The sequence below is a fragment of the Panthera leo genome, chromosome E3, assembly GCF_018350215.1.
Source record: "Panthera leo isolate Ple1 chromosome E3, P.leo_Ple1_pat1.1, whole genome shotgun sequence".
NCBI lineage: Eukaryota > Metazoa > Chordata > Mammalia > Carnivora > Felidae > Panthera > Panthera leo.
The window spans coordinates 30,589,062-30,609,619 of NC_056694.1; the positions used below are offsets into that span (position 1 = coordinate 30,589,062).

At 49.4% G+C, this 20,558-nt stretch overlaps 1 protein-coding gene across 2 annotated transcripts in view; it reads right to left on the reverse strand.

Annotated features, from left to right (window-relative positions):
• SHISA9 (shisa family member 9) overlaps positions 1–10,439 on the reverse strand; it is a 277,666-nt gene extending 267,227 nt beyond the window's left edge. For both annotated transcript variants that reach the window (XM_042922258.1, XM_042922257.1), the window contains exon 1: positions 9,877–10,439. In XM_042922258.1, the coding sequence (XP_042778192.1) occupies positions 9,877–10,439 (563 nt within the window). The remainder of the gene's footprint in view (positions 1–9,876) is intronic.
• Between the last annotated feature and the right edge of the window lie 10,119 nt (positions 10,440–20,558).

A 20,558-nucleotide genomic window follows, 5' to 3' on the forward strand; every position in this document is an offset into this window, starting at 1 on the left:
AAAAATATATGCGTGGTAAATACATTTTTAAAAAGTATAACACGTGGGGCGCCTGGGTGGCTCAGTCGGTTAGGCGTCTGACTTCGGCTCAGGTCATGATCTCGCGGTCCGTGGGTTTGAGCCCCGCGTCGGGCTCTGTGCTGACAGCTCAGAGCCTGGAGCCTGCTTCAGATTCTGTGTCTCCCTCTCTCCCTGCCCCTCCCCCGTTCATGCTCTGTCTCTCTCTGTCTCAAAAATAAATAAACATTAAAAATAAATAAAAAATTTAAAAAAAGTAAATAAAAAGTATAACACGATCAAGCGACACCGACACATGGCAGCCTTATTCGCAACAGCCCCAAAGTGGAAACAACCCAAATCAGCTGATGAATGGACACGCAGAATGTGTTATATGCAGTGGAGTATGATTCAGCCACAAAAAGGGAGGAAACATCGACACCTGCTACAACATGGATGGAACCTGGAAACTTGAAGCTCCTTGCAAAGGACCCAAAAAGCCACGGGGTACGTGATTCTATTTCCATTAAGTGTTCAGAAGGGGTTAATCCATAGAGATAAAAAGGAGACCAGGGGTGGCCAGGGGCTGGAGATAGGGAGGACTGGGGAGTGGCTCTGGAATGTATACGGACTTTCAACCATGAAAATGTTCTGGGATCAGACAGGAGTGATAGTTGCTTCAATTTATGAATATGTCAAAAACCACTGAATTGTACACTTTTCTAAAATTCTACATAAACAGAGAGAGAGAGAGAGAGAGAGAGAGAGAGAGAGATAAGGTGACCAGGAAAAGCTTTCCTGAGGAGTTGACATTTGAGGTGAGCCCTGAACTGTAAGAAGGAGTTGGTCGCGTAAAGGTGATGGAAAGAAACTTCCTGGCAGCTGGAGCAGCAAATGCAAAGGCCCTGGGGCAGTAAAGAGTTCATATATTTGAAGTACAAGCCAAAAGTCCAATGAAGCTGGAGGATAGGCAATAAGGAAGGGACCTTTCAAGGTGAGGATTATCCTACCCATTTTATGGAGCAAAAAAAAAAAAAAAAAAACTGTTCAAGTTCACCCGGCGCATCACTGCAGGGATTGAGATACAAACCCGAGTGTCTCTGAAATTAGAGTTCAGCCTCCTTCCTCGCTCTGTGCTGTAAGCGGAGTCTGAAACTCAAGGAGGCTGCAGGAAACGGAAGGTTTGAGGTAAAGCAGGCGCTCCAAACCTGATATGCCTTTTTCACTTCTAAACAGGATCTTCATCATGAACTTCAGGGGGTCCCTGGACCCCTCGGGCATTGAATGGAAATTTTGTTTGTGTATTTTTCTCAAGCAAGGAGCCATAGCTTTCACCAGTTCCTCTAAGGAGTCCCCCCCGGAATTCCATGTTATTCAGGCTTTCAAGAGGTTAGCAAAGTAAGTTATCAGGACAGCTACCACCAACTCGGTCAGCGTGGCTATCTGCACATTCCCTGGGCCTCTCCGGTGTGCTGAAGTTCCTGAAAACCCAGCCCAAAAGCCAAGGATGCTTTTCCCCAAGGCAGCCCTTCCCAGGGCATGCAATGGAGAGGAGAGTTCTTAAGAGGCCTCCATATCCTGGAAAAGCAGTCTTCAAAGTAGAGTCCACTCACTCTACACACCACAAAAAAAAATGATTTGGCATAAGGACAGGAAATCCAAGAACTTCTGTGTACGGTCTTTAGTCATTCAAGTGAGGAATCAATGCAATATGGGTATGGATGCTGGCACCCTCACTTGAGATGCCCACGTCAGCCAGCGAGAATCAGGAAGCTCAGACCAAGAACGGTGACTGGGGTACATTGCCCATATTACAGCTATATGCCCCCCTAAAGGGGATAGGCAGATACATTATCTAGGTTTAGCGAGGCTAACCATCACTGAGCAGGCGCATGGCTTAACCACCACCACCGCGCCCCCAACCGTAACAAAACCACAGGCTGAAGAAAATTCTGATAGAGGAAGCACAAGAAAACAATCACGTTGTGGGTGCTAGGCATTGAGGAGGGCACCTGTTGGGATGAGCACTGGGTATTGTATGGAAACCAGTAAATTTTATATATACACATAAAAAGAAAACAATTGCGTTGCCTCTCCACTTTTCTTCAACAGCTAGCTTGTTACAAGGTTAAAAACAACAATGTTCTATTCAGATCAAAGCCAAGTCAGCCAAAAATAGTCAAAATTCTCATGAAAAATATTCAAAATGTGGACTGTTTATTAATGGTAAGTCTCATCCTCAACAAACATCATGATTTGACATTAGCTAATGATTACATGACGTCATCATGCTTACCAACAGACTTTAATATTTACTGCACTTTCAGCTCAGCTTAAAATTTGTTTTTATGTGTGCTTTATAATGTACCTAACAACTGTTCACTGGTCCATGCACATACTTATTAGTACAATAAATGTGTATGGATTAGGGTACAGACCAAAAAACATGTTAAAATACGTGTCCAAAAAGCTTCATAAATAAGACAATGGACATCACCAACTATGTGCTATAAACCAAATTCCCAAGGATTTGCCATCTATTTGCGGCACATAGTTTGGGTGCTTCTCAAACCATGTGCATTCGTGCTACCTCGGGGTCTTGTTAAAAATGTAGATTCTATTTCAGTAAGTCTGAGGCAGGGCATGAGATTCTTCCACTCAAGCTCCCAGGTCACGAAAATGAGGCGGCTCCACAGGACATACTCTGAGTACTAAGTCCCTAAAAGAACTATAATGGTAGCTTTTAAGTGTCCACTTGACTATGGCACAGGGTGCCCAAATATTTGGTGAAACGTCATCATGGATGCATCTAAGAATGTGCGTTTGGATGAGATGAACACTGACATTCAACAGACTGAGTACATTGCCCTCTAGCATTCGGGTGGGCCTCATCTAACCAGTTGAAGGCATGCAGAGACAAAAGTCCCACCCTCTCTTGAGTAAAAGGGAATTTTCCTGCCTGACAGCCTTCAAACTGGGATGTCAGCTCTGCAGATTTCAGACTTCCTAATGGCAAGTCCACATCATGTATCTCACTCTTGCTCTCTCTCTCTCTATATCTCCTACAGGTTTTGTTTCTCTGGAGAACCATAACTAATACAGGAACCTTACTAAAGAAACTACACTTTTCTTTGATATCTCTTGTCCCAGCTCAGAACAATTACCTTGAAACATTGCCATTTTTGTGGTCATAGATGATTGAATATTGGCAATTTCCTAAGTTTCAATTTAGCGTCAATTTCTTTCTAGATGTACTCGTGTGTTATTTGTCTCATGCCATTTGACTGTTACCTCTTTTGAGTGCAGGGATTGTGTCTGTATTGTCACTATTCTCTTATAGCTCTCAAAACAGTACTAGGTATGCCATAGGTGCTCAATAAATACCTATGAAATGAATACATGAATGGGTGAATGAATGAATGAATGAACAAAAGACAAGATACTTTCTTTTGTAAATTATGATGTCAGAAACCAGATACTGGTTTTGTCCGTGCCAGATACTGTTCTAGACACTGAGGATACGACAGAAGAGATGTGGTGTCCCCACACTCCTTACTTTGGACAGTAAAGCAAAGATACAGATAATCAAGTAGCAAACCAGGAAATTAATAAGTTAATTTTAGGCTGTAATGTGAAATGAAGCAAGAAACACCAGGCGATGAGCCGGAGGGGGGCGGGCAATGGTAACTGAGTCGTCAGGGTCGTCAGGGACAGCTTCTCGGAGAAGGCGACACCAGAGCGGAGACCTCCATGGCGAGGGAGCCAGCGCATGAGGTCTGACAGAGGATTCGAGCCAAGCCAACGTGACAGTTCCAAGGTAGCAATGAGCTTGGCATATTTGAGGAACAAAAAGAGAATACGGTGTTCCTTCACTTTCCAATCACAGCGAGCAAATAAAAGACCCCAACATTCCCAAACAGAGCTCAGAACCTCCTCATCTGGCTTCAAAGCTCCAGGAATCCCGAGGTCTAAACTATGTTCTGACATTTAAACACCTGAATAGGATTCCGCAACATTTCCTCTGAAGCATCTTTTACTTTTTCAAGAACGCAAGGGCCGTGGGCATGAGGTAACTTTCTGGAGTGGTGGTTACACAGGTAAAGGCAAAGCTCCTGAAACCACACTTAAACTTAAAACGTGTGCCTTTTACTGTGTAAAGTATATACCCCACTGAAGGTGACTGCTAAAATGCAAGGACTCCATCGCCCAAAGAGAAGTAAAGTAACCTGCCACGAGTGAGAATTTATAGAGACTTCTCCATGGGCAACAAGATTTGCCTGCAAGGGTTTCTCCAAGCTGAGGAGCTGGTCAAAGCCAGAGGGTAACCACAGACATGCAGGAAAAAGGGGCAGCGGAAGAGAGAAAAGGCAAAAGGAGGCGAGACGTTTATCGGTTGATGCTGCTTCTTTAAAAGGGACTCCAGCTCTTCTGAAGCGTGTTTGAAAAGCACCCGGGACACTGTGCTGTGCAATGTGCCAGTTGGATTTCTGATTCTGTTTGAAGGTGGGCAAAATAATGACATGTGTTCCCTACTGGCCTCAAGCGTATGGAGCTTCAAACACACATTCCTGCCCCCAAGGTCGCTTCTCATCAACTGCTCCTTCCAAGGGCGCTGGCCCTGCCAGGGGCGGATGCAGGAAACACTCCTGGTCTTGATCTTACAGGGGCTCCTTGAACTGGCCCCCCTGCACGTGTCGCCATTTGCAGAACAGCAAGCACTTCTTTGCGATCTGAGAGCACGTTAGTCCAGCACGTGTCCACTCAAAGGCCGTGCAGTCTAGTGGTCAGGGACCTGTGCCCTGGCCTCAGACTGTCCGGGTTGGAAGTCTGACTCCTCCACTCCCCAGGGCCTCGTTCATCCTCACGGAAAGCAATCTGTGCCTCTTCAGAGGCACACTGTCCTAAGGCCTGCCTCACTGGGGCAGGGCCTGGAATTAAATGAGCACTTATACACAAGCTCGTGGTGAAATGGCAGGCTGGACAAGGCTTCTTTCATATCACCCAGGCCAACACTTTGCAAGGCATTTAATGAGGCCATTCCTGGGTCTTCTCTCCTATTCTGAACCTGTCCCCCTCTGCTGCTTAACTCTGAAGGAGTTAGGAGACTGGACCAAAGACACACAGCTGAAAAGATGGAACAGGGCAAGGACTAGGTACTGAGTTTCAGACTACAACATTTACCCCTTTGGCAGGTAAGGGGTAGAAAATTCCAGTAATAAGGGTGATGGCAAAGGGGTAAAACTTGCTGAGCAGTGACCATAAAGAGGTCCTGTGCTAAGGGCCTCCCAAGTCCAGTCTCAGTGAAACCTCGCACAAGCCTGGGACATAGGGATCACCAGGGTCTCATTCTACAGACAAGAATCTAAAACTCAGAGAGGTGAAGTCACATTCCCAAGGTCACACAGCTCCTAAGCGGCCAGGCTGGATGGAATCTCCAGACATCTGACTTGAGGTAGGCTCCACTGAGTCTCCAGGGACTCCAGAGTGGGGGTGGAGACGGAGGCCGACCTGAGAGCTTCCTAAAGAGGGAACTCACCACTGGGTGGCAACCAACAGCTTCCCTGGGAAAATGCACGTCAGTGTTGTCCAAACTACCAGTTTCTCAAGAGAAGTCAGGAATCGGGATTTCTACGTGAAATCTCCTTAGTTCTAAGTTGGTTTTAAAACACAATGTATGACAGAGACTGAAGAAATTCTACAGCCAGATGCAGTGAGCCTTGACCGGATCCGAGTTTGGGAGCTCAAGCTCCAGAGGACATCTTTGGTACGACCAGGAAAATGTTACCCTGATTGGCTACTTGATGGTATGACAGACTTTCTGCCCTTCTTCTCGAGGGTGATCCTAGGATCGTGTCGTGGGGGAGAATGTCCTTGTTCTTAGGCAATCCACGCTGAAGTATCTAGGGATGAAGTGCCATGTCTGCAATTCGTTTTCAAATGTTTCAGCCAAGAAACACAGGAAAAGGAAAGGGAGGGAGAAAGGGACAGAGGAAAAGAAAATACAGAGTGTGTACTAAAGCAAACATGACAAAATACTAATAATTGTGTGGCCTGGATTAGTAACTCTCAACTGGGGGTGATTCTACCCCCGGATGACATGTGGCTATGACTGAGGACATTTTTTTTTTAACTGTCACAGCTGGGTTGTAAGGGGGGTGCTATTGGCATAGTGGGTGGAGTCGAAGCGTGCTGCCGGACCCCCTACGATGCACAGAACAGCCCCCCCCCCCACTACCGAGAATGAGCCGGCTCCAAATGGCAGTCGTACCGGGAGTGACAAACCCTAAAGACATTTTTATGTTTCAAGTTTTTTCTTTTGTACGTGCAAAATGTTTCACCGAAAAAAAAAAAAAAAGAGAGAGAGAGAGAGAAACTTTAAAATAAAAGTAAGAATACATAAATAGCCACACCTTGCAGACCAAACAAAACATGCCTGCATGGTTGGGTAACCACAGCCGGCCACTGTTTGCAGTCACTTGTTCCGATCCACAGTGGCTGGATGTAATGCTGCTCTGGCTGGTGAATGAGGGTCTCTGAAGCTCTTCTGATATCGTGGGTGAGACCCCCACAGCTCCTGGAATTAGCGACTTTCTCCTGTTTTCAGGTCCCAGTCGGCCCAGAAGGGAGCAGCCAACATGCCCAGGACTCTGGGTCTGAAAACCAACATCACGGAGGCCTCTTCCAGGATACCACCAGGAGCAACTGGTGACCTAGGGGTGCTTTCCGATGAAATGAGAATGAACCCCTCATCTCAGTGACCCGCACAGCCCAAGACAAATTAAGAGGCTGTGGCTGAGACGTTAATTTCACCCAGGAGCTCTCAGGTGGCTGGGTGCACCCCACCCAGGTACCCCCTGGCCCCCACAAGCAAAACCCAATGAGCTCATGGCTGTGGCTGGGACTTGAAATGAACAACTGCACACACACAGTGCAACATGCATTTGGACGGTCCTTGGGGCAGCCCCCAGCACCACAAATACACAAAGCAGAAATGCGTGCAGAAAACACACAACCAAATGCAAATAAGGGAGTGGGCTTGGATTAATTCATCCATTCCCAAGAATGTAAAAAATAGTCCCAAACTCAAGAACAGTCTTCCTCAAGAACGTCAAGGCCACTTTTGAAGAGCCATTCAGGGAGACTGTTACATGAGGATTTCTGGGGCTCATCCCAGACCTTTACTGACCCAGAACCTTTCCGGACAGAACACAAGAATGTGCATTTTAGGAAGCCCCCACCCCCACCCCCATCCAATGCTCACTGGCACTGAAAACACCTTGAAATCAGGGGCCTGGGGACTGCAGTTTTATAACTGTGTGACCTTGGAGAAGCCATCCAACCTGAACCGTGATTTTCTCATCAGTGGGAATTGACAGCACTTGTCTCCTAGGGCAGCCGTGCACACTAAAGGCGTGTTTACACACACATGCACGTGCGCGCGCACACACACACACACACACACACACACACACACACACACACACACCCCTAGTACGGTGCTTGGCAAATGTTCCTTCATTTTCCATAATGGTAACTGTCCACACACTGGAAAACCTAGAGAGCTTTACAAAAGTACACAGACTCAGCAACCCTAGAGATTCTGATGGAAATTGTCGAGGGCGGGGCCCCTAGCAACATGATTTTTTTTAAAGCACTCCAGGTGGTCCTAAACAGCAGCTGGGGTTGAAAACCACAGGGTGGAAACTGCCAATAAAAATCAACTATCCTTTCTCTTCAAGAGAATGCACTTCTACCGCATTCTGGAATTTCCAAACTGTACCCGGAGAGTCCTGTGGCCAGGCTCTGTTATCAGAGGACTGGGTGCCCCGCGATGCCACCCCCAAGCAGCCCTTTAGTGGTCCCTGCAGAAATGGCCACAACTGACCAAGCTGGGGGGGGGGGGGGGGGGAGGGGGGACTCTTTTTCTCCAGACAAGAGCTGCAAGGTGGCAGGACAGGAATGGGAGTCGCTCCTGGGCCCTCAGGTTGGCGGTGGAGCGCTCTCGACAGGAATACCCAGATCACGCGGAGCCTGAAGATCACACATCACCTTCTCCCGCCGCAGGCCAAAGGGAGCCGCCCACCCTTAGCTCCGCTGGCACCTTCCCACCTCCCCTTCTCCCGCCTTTCCTCCCCTCCTCCACCCCCCACCCAAACACCCAGGAGGGCTTCTGTAAGCGCTGGTTTGCAAGGGAAAGGCTCAGTGGATACTTCAGCAGAGGAATTAACCCGAATCTGCAAGGCAGTCTACCTATCCCTGGGGGACTCTCTCCCTACCAAGGCGACACCCGCCGCCTGCCGCAGTCCTGCCTCGGTACTCTTCCTTCACCTCAACACAGACCCCGGGAAGCTACAGGGACTGGCGGGGACTGCGGGGAAGTGAAACTCCGGCCTGTGGGGCTGGCGACAGGGCTTCTTGGGGGTGCAGGAGGTGGGCGGGGCCAGCGTGTTACTCGCTCAGTGGGTCAGGGTTTCCTGAATCCCCTGGAAGCTTACTTTTGTGCTTCAAGACCCCAACATCCACCCACCCCTCCCTGCTGACCCAAACCAAGAGGAACTTCCTCACCTCTTGCCCCAAATCCCTCCCCTCTGGGGAAAAAAAAGAAAGAATCATCGGATACTCTGCGTATAAATAGAAAATAATTACTAGTGAGGTGGTAATGTTCCTTCGCCTATTTTTGGTGGGTCTCTTTGTTCAGATTTTTTAGGCAGGCGTACGGAGCTCGTGCATCCACACGAGCACACATGGGCCCCCGCCGGAGGTGTGGGGAGGGTGTGTGTCGGGGGGGGGGGGGCCATGGCGACCCCCGTTGCCTAAACTCGGCAAGAAGATCGAGCTACCTAGCGCCCAGCCATCCAGCCGTTCCAAGACCGCCAGTCGCTCTCCAACCCCGCCTGCCCAGACCTCACGCCAACCCTGGCCTCCGTCGGGTCTGGGGGCTGAGTCCTGGGGGTTGCGTTCTCGGCCTCCAAAGTTACTGGGTTGTGCGAATCAATTTAGACACTTTTAAAAAAAGCAAAAGGCAAATAGCTCCATTAATCCCCAAATGCCTTCTCCCATCTGCTGCGACTTGCTGGCGCTGGGACTTGCATAATGAATAAGGCAACCAGGAAAGTTGACGAATCAGGGGGGCGGGAGGGGGGCTCCCGCCCTTGGAGTCCGCGCCAACCCCCTGCAAGGGGCGCAGCGCGCGGCGAAGGCCCCGGCCCCCAGCAGGGAGAGGTGGCGACGGCGGAAAAGGGCGAGGGGTGCGGGTGGCCGGGAGGCAACCGAGGTCCCGATTCCGGGGACCTGGCAGCTCAGAGAGAGAGAGAGAGGCGGCCGCTCCAGGCAAGGCTTTTGTTCTCGCCCTCCCTCCCCTCTCTCTCTCTCCACCTCCCTCGCCTCTTTTTCGCGAGCCTTACGAGTTGCAGGCTGCACACACTCCTTCCCTCCCTCACACACGCGCGCGCGCGCGGACTCACACACGCCCCCCTTCCCTTTCGGGCCCGCCTGCCCTGTTTACCTAGAAGCTAGCGTCTGGAATCCGAGGGGTAGACCCCTCCCCAAAACCCAAGACTCCGGGGCAGCGGGCTCCCGGGCTGTGTGTGTCTCAGACCCGCTTCAATCCTAGGCGGGAGGGGGCGGCGGGAGGGTGATGGGTGCAGAGGACCCCCCCCCCCCATACACACACGCGCTCCAGTCCACACCTGTGCGGAGCCCAGCGCCCCCTCTCCGCGCCGGGAGCCGAAGTTGGCTTCCCGGGCGACCTCCCCCAGCGGAGACGCGGGGGGGCGGGGGGGGGGGGGGAAGCGCCATTGCCCAGGGAAAGGTGGAGAGGGAAGACGAGGGAGAGCGGCGCCTGGAGGGGAGGCGGCGGGGGGAGGGGAGGCAGCCCACCTGGACATGTGCTCCCTTTGCGGCCGGTGCGCTTTCTCCAGCCCCAGCTTGGTGAAGATGCCTACAAGCACCATGACGGCCACCACCCCGCAGATGATGTAAACGATCAGGTTGGTCTTGTCCTTCGTGGGGTCGTGCAGGGGGTCGTCCTTGCGTGCGGGGGGCTTGCCGGTGTTGAGCCACAGCGGAGTGTCGTAGTTGGTGCAGGTGCTCTGGTTCAGTCGCCGCTTCTTAAATGTGCAGCAGAACCGGAAGCCACAAGTCCCGCAGCAGAAGATGAAGTCGCCCGAGCTGCAGTTGAACGGCGGGTCCCACTGGCCCATGACATCGAAGTAGCCCCGGCAGAAGTCCGGCGTGGGCGCCCGGGTCGGGGGCGCGTCCGAGGCCCCCGCGCCCTCGCCGGCCTCTCCCGAGGCGGCCCCGGACCGGTTGCCCCCCGCCAGCACTACCACGCCGCCCAGCTGCGCCAGCTGCCCGTGCCCCGCTCGCTCCTGCGCCCGGCACACGCGGGCGCACAGCTCGGTGAGGAAGCAGCCGAGGAGCAGCCGGAGGACGCGGCGCATCGTGTCTCCCAGCCCGGGCTCGGCCGCTCGGCCGCCGCTGGAGCCGCTGCAGCCGCCTCTCGAGGCGCGGCCGAAGCTGCCGAGGCTGCTGCCGGGGGCTGCGAGCCGCCGCGGGCCGCACATGCAGGGAGCGGCGCGGGGCGCTCGGTGGTCGGCGGCCACTGCGCTCGGCTCAGCCCGCGTTCGCCTCCAGCGCGCCGCGCGCCGAGGGGCCGGCCGGGGAGGAGCGCGCCTGACCGGGCGGGGGGAGGATGAGCGGGGGCAAGCGCGGGGTGCAGGTCCGGCCGGCTGCGGGGAGAGGCGGGGGCCGGAGAGCAGGGGAGCGTCGGTCTGTCCGCGCTTCGCCTTGGCCGGCGGCTCCGGACTCGCCGCCCTGCGCCGGCTCGCAGGATCCCTCTCACCTCTCCAGCTCGCCAAGTGCGCTGGAGAGAGCGAAGCAACACTTGTGGAATGAAGGGAGGGCAGGAGGAAAGGGGGAGGGGGAGGGGAAGGAGGGCGGGCAGAGGAGGGAAGGGGGGGTGGAACGGGCGCGAGCTCGAGAGGGGCGGGGGCGCGGAAGAGGTGACTCGGGCGGGCGGGGGGGCGGGAGCGAGTTGGGGGGCGTGCGGAGCTGAGCTAGGCTGGCGGGCGGGGAGGAGGGAGCTTCGGCAGCCACCGGGGCTGAAGGCACCGCTCGGGTTTCCCGGCAGGTGGAGGATGGCTGCGGGACCTCCCGCGCCCTCTCGGGGAGGGAGGCACGGCTCAGACCTGTTCCGGGCGAAGAGGCGGCTCCGCCCGTGGCTTTTTCAGGCGTGCGTGCGGAGGAGCTGCGGCTCCAATCTGCCCTCCAGGGAAGAGGGGACTCGGAGGGGTTAGGGACAGACTAAGTGGCTTCCACTCCAAGGCGGACTGGGGTACAGACTGATCAGGATCGCCCCTCCATGGTGCACGGGGCCGCCTCGCCCTTCCTTTCCCCCGAATGCGCCCTCCAGCCAGGCGCGCATCCGGGATGGTTCTACTCCCTGGGACTTGCCGAGGACCAAGGCTCAGCTGGGAAGGCGGGGTGGCAAGCCACTGGCCCCGAGGTCAGCAACCCCGGGAGAAGGCCGTGAGATGAAGTGAAGTCGAAGAAGCGCAGGGGGTAGGGAGAGAGCAGACCTGGCAGGAGCACGTCCCACGTCCTGGAAGGTCTTTCCTGGGACTCTCCTAGGCCCCAGGACCTGCCACTTCTGTCCCTCTATGACCTCGCGGCGTTCCCTGCGTTCCACAGGAGGGCACACCGCCGCGCCTCCTCTGCGCGCCCAGATCCGGTGCAACGCAAGGCCTGGACACCTAGCCTCAGCCACCCTCCCGCGCCTGGAGTTCGCGCGTGGGTCTCCGGAGACGGCTGGCGCCTGTGCTCACGGAGCCCCCCAGACATCCTCACCCGATGTGGCGCAGTCCGGCCTTGCTTCCTCGGCTTCCAGCCTCCGGTCGTCGCCCGTCAGCATTTCCAAATCTGCCCTCTCCACTCAGCAGATTCCAGCCACCCGTCGGCCCTGTCTCATTTCTCCCACTTCTGTCCTCTGCTTGAATTTGACTCCAATAGCCCCCCAAACAGCATTTGCACCAAAGCTGCCACACCGAATTTAGATCTCCACACGCCCCTGCGTTTTTGTTTTTTTAATTGCATTAACTAAGTATACACTTTGCAGTCGGCTGGGCGATCTGCAGGGAAATGATGCCTCCAACCACCCCACCCCCTGCCCTGGGCTTCAGTCAGGGGCTTCTCCAGGCATTTTCAAAGCACCAAAAAGTTGGACCACATATAAAATGACATAGTGGGTTCTCTTTAACTGAAAAAGCATGCTAGAGAGGTGGTTACTGGCCTCTCTTGCAAGTTTTCTCAGAATGACAGGGAGCTAAGCTAATTGTGTTTTCTCTTCGAAGAATGTCACCTACTGTCTTCCGAAAGACTAGCATAGAATGACCCTATTCCAGGAAAAAACGAACCAGGCCGACCCTGACCCAGCATATCCAGGAAGCATGCCAGCCCTCGGAGACTCACTGAATTATGGGCTGTATTTTGTCCCAAACCCACCTGGACAAGGTGTGAGATTGTTCAGTCTAAATGCATCAGAGCCATCGGAATGAGCTTCCCGAAATAGGGTAGTGTGACATGTCTGTCGACCCACACCCACCACCACTGTGTGAGCCTCTACAAACACAAGCATTGGTGTGTGAGAGCTAATGATAGCTGACATTTATTCGATGCTTACAACATACCCACTAAGCTTGTCTTTTCTAAAATCACCTCCTCACAGATGCTCAAAGCAGTGCCTGGCATCTCGCAGACAATCTGGGAATAGTTGCTAAACCACTTGAGTGACTGATCTTATTTAACTCTATCTCTAGGTAATATTACCGGGCCCACACAACAGAGGGAGAGACTGAGGCCCAAAGCAATTAAACCAATTGCCCACAGTAGTGCAGCAAGGGACGCTACCCAGTTGGCATTTGACCCAACAAATGTGACTCCTGGGTCTGTGTTCTAACCATCCAGGTAGCGCCTTCCTAAAATAGGCCTCCAGACTCCCTGTCCATCTGACATTACGTTATATATTTGGTTTTTGCCTGTCTCCTGTCTCCGCACGTCGATTGGTAAACTCCAGGACAGAAAGGGGCCTTGATTCCTGCAGCATCTCCCAGCACCTACAGCAGCGAGAAGCATGACAAACACTCAAAAAATACTTAGAGGCTGTTTTGATTAACTTACTAAGCTCTCTTACGCAAGACCGTTGGTGTTAAACCAAGGGAGGAAAGGAACCCGTACGACAGGAACAGACAATGGAGTTTCTGCTGTCAGGACCACGCAGAGGGATTGGGATATTTCTAGGCACTAAATCAGAATAGGAAAAGACTGTTCCAGCAGGCCTGCCGAGGTCCAGGAAGCTGAGGCTCAAAGAGGTTAAGGGCTTTGTCCCAAGGTCACATGGTCAGCAAATGGGAAAGCCAGGGCTGGGTGCAGAATGCCAGACTCCTAACCTCTGCTTTCCTGCTTGCCCACCCCCACCGCACCCCACCAATGCACCTCCCAGCAAGCATAGGGCTGGGAGCCTAGGTCAGTGGCCTGGTAGAAGAATAGGTCACAGACACGTTCCCACAAGAGTTGGGGGTGTTCAGATACTTCTAAATTTGATTTTAAGAAAGAGGGAGAAAAAAAAAAACCACCTTCGCAAAAAGAGACAAAATCTAGACAGCAAAGTCCATTTTAGAATGTCTCCAATCTCTGTAAAATATTGCCTGTCACCAGAACATTTGAGTCCGGTTCTCAGAGGAGACTCACTCTGGCTGCTGTTCCCGGCTTTAATTAACAGAGACTGCCCCCTGTTTGTCACAAGGAGAGTGCAGGGAGCCTGCTTCAGAAAGAAGCCGACCTAATAGACCGACCTTCGCGGCTTATTTGCCAGATCCCAAACTCTAAACCTGCTCCCCCTGTGAGCTTCACCCAAAGTGAATTCCCTTGCTGTTCCCGCCTGCCCCTGTGGAATATCGCCCACACCTGTTTCCCAAGCCTTTGAAAAATATGTACAAGAAGGGGGGAATCAGGCTCATTTTACTCTTTAAAGGAAGAAAGCCACTTTCCTCTGGGTATGTCAACTCAGTAAATAGAGTCACTGTCGCCTAATAGGTGTGTGATTATTGAGAACATGTCCCCATTTAGAACACGTGGTTGAGAAAACATTTCTTTCAGGGTTCCTCACGGGGAGGGGTGCGGTGTGGGGGGGGGATGGTTATTAACTTCCTAATTGAAACACCTGTCAAGTTCATGGAAGATGAAAAATCATCATCAAAGACCACCCCCCACCACTACCCAAATGAATTCATGCAAATGTGTTGAAATTAAAACGCAGCTCTTAATGAAAGTGCTTTCTATGAAAGAGATGATGACATTATTTACAAGACAGGCACTTTTAATACCTAAAGAAGAATCTCGTTTGCTCTAGGCTTAATTATGTCAGTCTGCAGCACCATGTGCAAGGAGCCTGCAACCGTACTCCCAACAATTAAGGGGGAAGGAGCGATGTTACAAAGGAAGTCTGCTCACCAGGACTCGGAGCCAGTGTCCCTCTATAAGCAACCCCACAAATCAGACTATTTGTGTTGTGGCCCTCACCTGAAGGCGTTGATTGTTAATAGTCCTCATCAGGTGGCTTTTAGGGTTTCAAAAAGGTTTCTTAGCAACTGTTAGCCTTGAGAAAAAAGAAATGAGAGGACTCGGAAGCTGTTGGTTCGAAACCTTAAGAGCTACCTGGGGGCTGGAGGGGGGGCGGGGAATCAAAACTGGACTCCCATATACAGAGCGTAAGGAGAGACCAAAGAAGGGGGCAGATGTCTCCAGATGGGCGGGTGGTGGGGGTAATAAGCTAGGGAACTTACAAGGCCTGCCCTGGGCCCTGCAAGGCGAGTGGATCTCTGCAACTGCCTGCCGGAATCTTACAAGTTTATATTACACAGAGCTCGCAATGGGGGTCAGTAGTAAATTGTCCAGATGGTCTTAACAGCACTTTGCTCTCCCAAGGCTGCATCCTTGAAGCAGACTCCTAGTGCCAGAACAGTGGGTGGAATATACGTTGCAAGGACAGAGGAGGGGGTGACGAGCCTCTGATTGCCCACCTCCAGCTCAGGGGTCAACTGGAGGCCATGTCCCCTGGATGACTTTCTCCAACAGAAGCCAAAATGTGGCCAGCTCCTTGCCTTGCGGGGGCAACACACTGATTTGATGTATTTTATTCTCTTTTTCTGAAAAGATAAAGGAAGATAAAAGATAAACTACAAGAGAAGTGAAGCGGGTCTAAAGTTGGGTTTCCCCAGACTACAAGTAGTAGGTGAGAGGATTTTGGATGGTACCCAAACATGTTTTTTTTTTAACAATTTTCTATTTACTTTTAATGTGTGTCAGAAAAAAATAACGACACGTCCACACTTGGCTTCATGGGCAGAAACATTTCAGGTGCACGTCAATTTAAAGTACATTTAAGAAGAATAATAAATACATTACAGTATTTATTAATAAAATATAAATAAAGAACATAAGAGGAAGTGTCTTGTGTTTAGGAAAGGTGGATTTTGGTATGAGGACAGGGTTCCTCAGTGTCAATGCTGTTGACATTCTTTTTTCAGTATTTATTTATTTTTGAGACTGAGACAGAGTATGAACAGAGAAGGGGCAGGGAGAGACGGAGACACAGAATCTGAAGCAGGCTCCGGGCTCTGAGCTGTCAGCATAGAGCCCGACTCGAACCCACAGACTGTGAGATCATGACCTCAGCCGAGATCAAGAGCTGGAGGCTTAACCGACTGTGCCACCCAGGCACCCCCTTTTATTTAACATCGTTTAAATGTTCATTTATTTTTGAGACAGAGTGAGTGGGGGAGGGGCAGAGAGAGAGAGGAAGACACACAGTCTGAAGCAGGCTCCGGGCTCTGAGCTGTCAGCACAGACCCGGTTGAGTGGTTCGCACTTACAGACCATGAGATCGTGACCTGAGCCAAAGTACTCGCTTTCCGGGGGGAGCCACCCAGGTGCCCCAGTGATACTGACATTTTAGAGTGGATCATTCTGTGCTGTGGGGAGCTGGTGTCGGGGGGGGGGGGGTGCTGTCCTGTGCATCGTAGAAGGTTCAGCAGCATCCCTGGACTCTACCCACTAGATGCCAGTAGCACCTCCCAGTTGCCACAAACGAACACTGTGGATGAGCAGACACTGCGAAATCGATTGAGAACTGCCCCGTGTTGAAATCCTAGTTCTTTCTCCTATGAGGTTTATGGCCTCAAATGAGTCACTTAACCTTTCTAAGCCTGAGCTTCCCCATCTATAAGATGTGGATATGAATGGTGCTTTCCTGGGGCAGCTGGGTGGCTCAGCCCGTTAAGCCTCTCTGACTCTTGATTTTAGCTCCAATCATGATCTCATGGTTCATGAGTTCAACCCTGTGTTGGACTCGATGCTGACAGTGTGCAGAGCCTGCTTAGAATTCTTTCTCTCTCCCTCTCTCTCTCTCTCTCTCTCTCTCTCTCTCTCGCTGCCCTTCCGCCATGCACAGGTGCGCTCTCTCAATAAATAATAAATAAATAAATAAATAAATAAATAAATAAAAACTTAAAAAAAAAGAGTGGTGCTTTCCCCAGGAATATTACAAACACTCCATATCTTCTAATATTATAAACACCCCATATCTTGCGTAGAGCGCTTGGCACAGTGAAACAGACCTTAGGCAGTGCTTAGTAAAGAGTCACTCTTATGACAGCCAACCTGAAGGAGGCTAGCAGGCGTCAGGCACTGCCCTGAGCCCTGGGGAGACCAAAGGCTGAGACAAGATCCTTGCTCTCCATGCAGCAACCCATGCTCAGGAGGGCCCCATGCTTTGCTGCTCTGCCGTTACCTTGGAACTCAAATGATTTCTGAACACAGGGCCTCACCAATTCTGCAGCCTGTCCGCTATGTAGGGGATGCAACTCTGGCAGAACGAGAGGCCAAGCGTGTGGGAACTTACAGGAGGATGTTTCGCTCAGCCTACACAGGCAAAGGCTTCTCAAAGGGGACATCCCAGCAACATGTAAGCATTCTCAGTAACATAGAAAGAAGAATTTTTTGTCTGAGTAGGCTTTATGGGTAGTGTGGAGTCCAATGCTGGTCTTGAACTCACAACCATGACATCAAGACCTGACTTGAGATCAAGTTTTACCAATGGAGCCACCCAGACACTCCCATAGCAAGAAGAATTTTGGTATATTCTCTCTTTTTTAATTTTAATTTTTTTTAACATTTATTTATTTTTGAGACAGAGAGAGAGCATGAACAGGGGAGGGTCAGAGGAAGAAGGAGACATAGAATCTGAAACAGACTCCAGGCTCTGAGCTGTCAGCACAGAGCCCACCGCAGGGCTCGAACCCACAGACCGCGAGATCATGACCTGAGCCGAGGTCGGACGCTTAACCGACTGAGCCACCCAGGCACCCCTATTCTCTTTTATTTAATTTTAATTTTATTTATTTTTTTAATTACATCCAAGTTAGTGCAACAATGATTTAAGGAGTAGATTCCTTAATGCCTTTTGCTGATTTAGCCCATCCCTTCTCCCACAACCCCTCCAGTAACCCTCTGTTTGTTCTCATATTTAGGAGTCTATTATGTTTTTGTCCCCTCCCTGTTTTTTATTATTTTTGCTTCCCTTCCCTTGTGTTAATCTGTTTTGTCTCTTAAAGTTCTCATATGAGTGAAGTCATGTGATATATGTCTCTCTCAGACTGACAAATTTCACTTAGCATGATATCCTCTAGTTCCAGTCATGTAGTTGCAAATGGCAATATTTCATTCTTTTTGATTGCCGAGTAATACTCCATTGTATATACACCACATCTTCTTTATCCATTCGTCCATCGATGGACATTTGGGCTCTTTCCATACTTTGGCTATTGTCGATAGTTCTGCTACAAACATTGGGGTGCATATGTCTCTTCGAAACAGCACACCTCTATCCCTTGGATAAATACCTAGTAGTGCCATTGCTAGGTCGTAGGGTAGTTCTATTTTTAATTTTTTGAGGAAACTCCATACTGTTTTCCAGAGTGGCTGTACCAGTTTGCATTCCCACCAGCAATGCCAAAGAGATCCTCTCTCCACATCCTCGCCAACATCTGTTGTTGCCTGAGTTATTAACGTTAGCCATTTTGACAGGTGTGAGGTGGTATCTCATTGTGGTTTTGATTTGTGTTTCCCTGATAAGTGATATTGAGCATTGTTTTCATGTGTCGGTTGGCCATCTGAATGTCTTCTTTGGTAAAGTGTCTATTCATGTCTTTTGCCCATTTCTTCACTGGATTTTTTGTTTTCTGGGTGTTGAGTTTGATAACTTCTTTATAGATTTTGGATACTAGCCCTTTATCTTATACGTCATTTGCAAATATCTTCTCCCATTCTATCAGTTGCCTTTTACTTTTGCTGATTGTTTTCTTTGCTGTGCAGAAGCTTTTCATCTTGATGAGGTCCCAATAGTTCATTTTTGCTTTTGTTTCCCTTGCCTCCAGAGACATGTTGAGTAAGAAGTTGCTGTGGCCAAGGTCAAAGAGGTTTTTTCCTACTTTCTCCTTAAGGATTTTGATGGCTTCCTGTCTTACATTGAGGTCTTTCATCCATTTTGAGTTTATTTTTGTGTATGGTGTAAGAAAGTGGTCCAGGTTCATTTTCTACAGGTCACTTTCCAGTTTTCCCAGCATGACTTGCTGAAGAGACTGTCTTTATTCCAATGGATATTCTTTCCTGCTTTGTCAAAGATTAGTTGGCCCTACGTTTGTGGGTCCATTTCTGGGTACTCTGTTCTGTTCCATTGATCTGAGTGTTTGTTTTTATGCCAATACCATACTGTCGTCATAATTACAGCTTTGTAATACAGCCTGCAGTCCAGGATTGTGATGCCTCCTGCTTTGGTTATCTTTTTCAAGATTGCGTTGGCTTTTCAGGGTCTTTTCTGGTTCCAAACAAATTATAGGATTGTTTGTTCTAGCTCTGTGAAGAATTCTGGTGTTATTTTGATAGGGATTGCCTTAAATATGTAGATTGCTTTGAGTAGTATTGACATTTTAACAATATTTGTTCTTCCTATCCAGAAGCATGGAATACTTTTCCATTTTTTTGTGTATTCTTCAATTTCTTTCATAAGCTTTCTATAGTTTTCAGTGTATAGATTTTTCACCTCGTTGGTTAGGTTTATTCCTAGGTATTTCATGGGTTTTGGGGCAATTGTAAATGGGATCGATTCCTTGATTTCTATTTCTGTTGCTTCATTGTTGGTGTATAGGAATGCAACTGATTTCTGTGCATTGATTTTCTATCCTGCCACTTTGCTGAATTCATGGATCAGTTCTAGCAGGTTTTGGTGGAATCTTTTTGGTTTTCCATATAGAGTATCATGTCATCTGCGAAGACTGAAAGTTTAACCTACTCCTGGCCCATTTGTATGTCTTTTATTTCTTTGTGTTGTCTGCTGAGGCTAAGGCTTGCAATAATATGTTGAATAACAGTGCTGAGAGTGGACATCCCTGTCTTGTTCCTGACCTTAGGGGGAAAGCTGTCAGTTTTTCCCCACTGAGGATGATATTAGTGTTGGGTCTTTCATATATGGCTTTTATGATCTCGAGGTATCATCCTTCTATCCCTTCTTTCTTAATGGTTTTTATCAAAAAAGGATGCTGTATTTTGTCAAATGCTTTCTCTGCCTCTACTGACAGGATCATGTGGTTCCTGTCCTTTCTTTTATTGATGTGATGAATCACATTGATTGTTTTGCAGATATTGAACCAGCCCTGCATCCCAAGTATAAATCCCACTTGGTCGTGGTGAATAATTTTCTTCATGGATTGTTGGATCAGGTACACTAATATCTTGTTGAGGATTTTTGCATCCATGTTCATCAGGGAAATTCATCTATAGTTCTGCTTTCTCGTGGAGTCTTTGTCCGGTTTTGGAATCAAGGTAATTCTGGAATCATAGAAAGGGTTTGGAAGTTTTCCTTCCATTTCCATTTTTTGGAACAGCTTCAAGAGAATAGGTGTTCACTCTTCCTTAAATGTTTGGTAGAATGCCCCTGGAAAGCCATCTGGCTCTGGACTCTTGTTTTTTGGCAGATTTTTTATTACTAATTTGATTTCTTTACTGGTTATGGGTCTGTTCAATGTTCTATTTCTTCCTGTTTCAGTTTGGTAGTTTATATGTTTGTAGGAATTTGTCCATTTCTTCCAGATTACCCATTTTATTGGCATATAATTGCTCATAATATTCTCTTATTATTGTTTTTTTATTTCTTCTGTGTTTGTTGTGATCTCTCCTCTTTCATTCTTGATTTCATTTATTTGGGTCCTTTCCTTTCTCTTTTTTGATCAAACTGGCTAGGGGTTTATCAATTTTGTTAATTCTTTCAAAGAACCAGCTTCTGGTTTTATTGATCTGTTCTACTGTATTTGTTTTTTAGTTTCAATACCATTGATTTCTGCTGTAATCTTTATTATTTCCTGTCTTCTGATAGTTTTAGGTTTTATTTGCTGTTCTTTTTCCAGTTCTTTAAGGTGTAAGGTTAGGTTGTGTATCTGAGACCTTTCTTC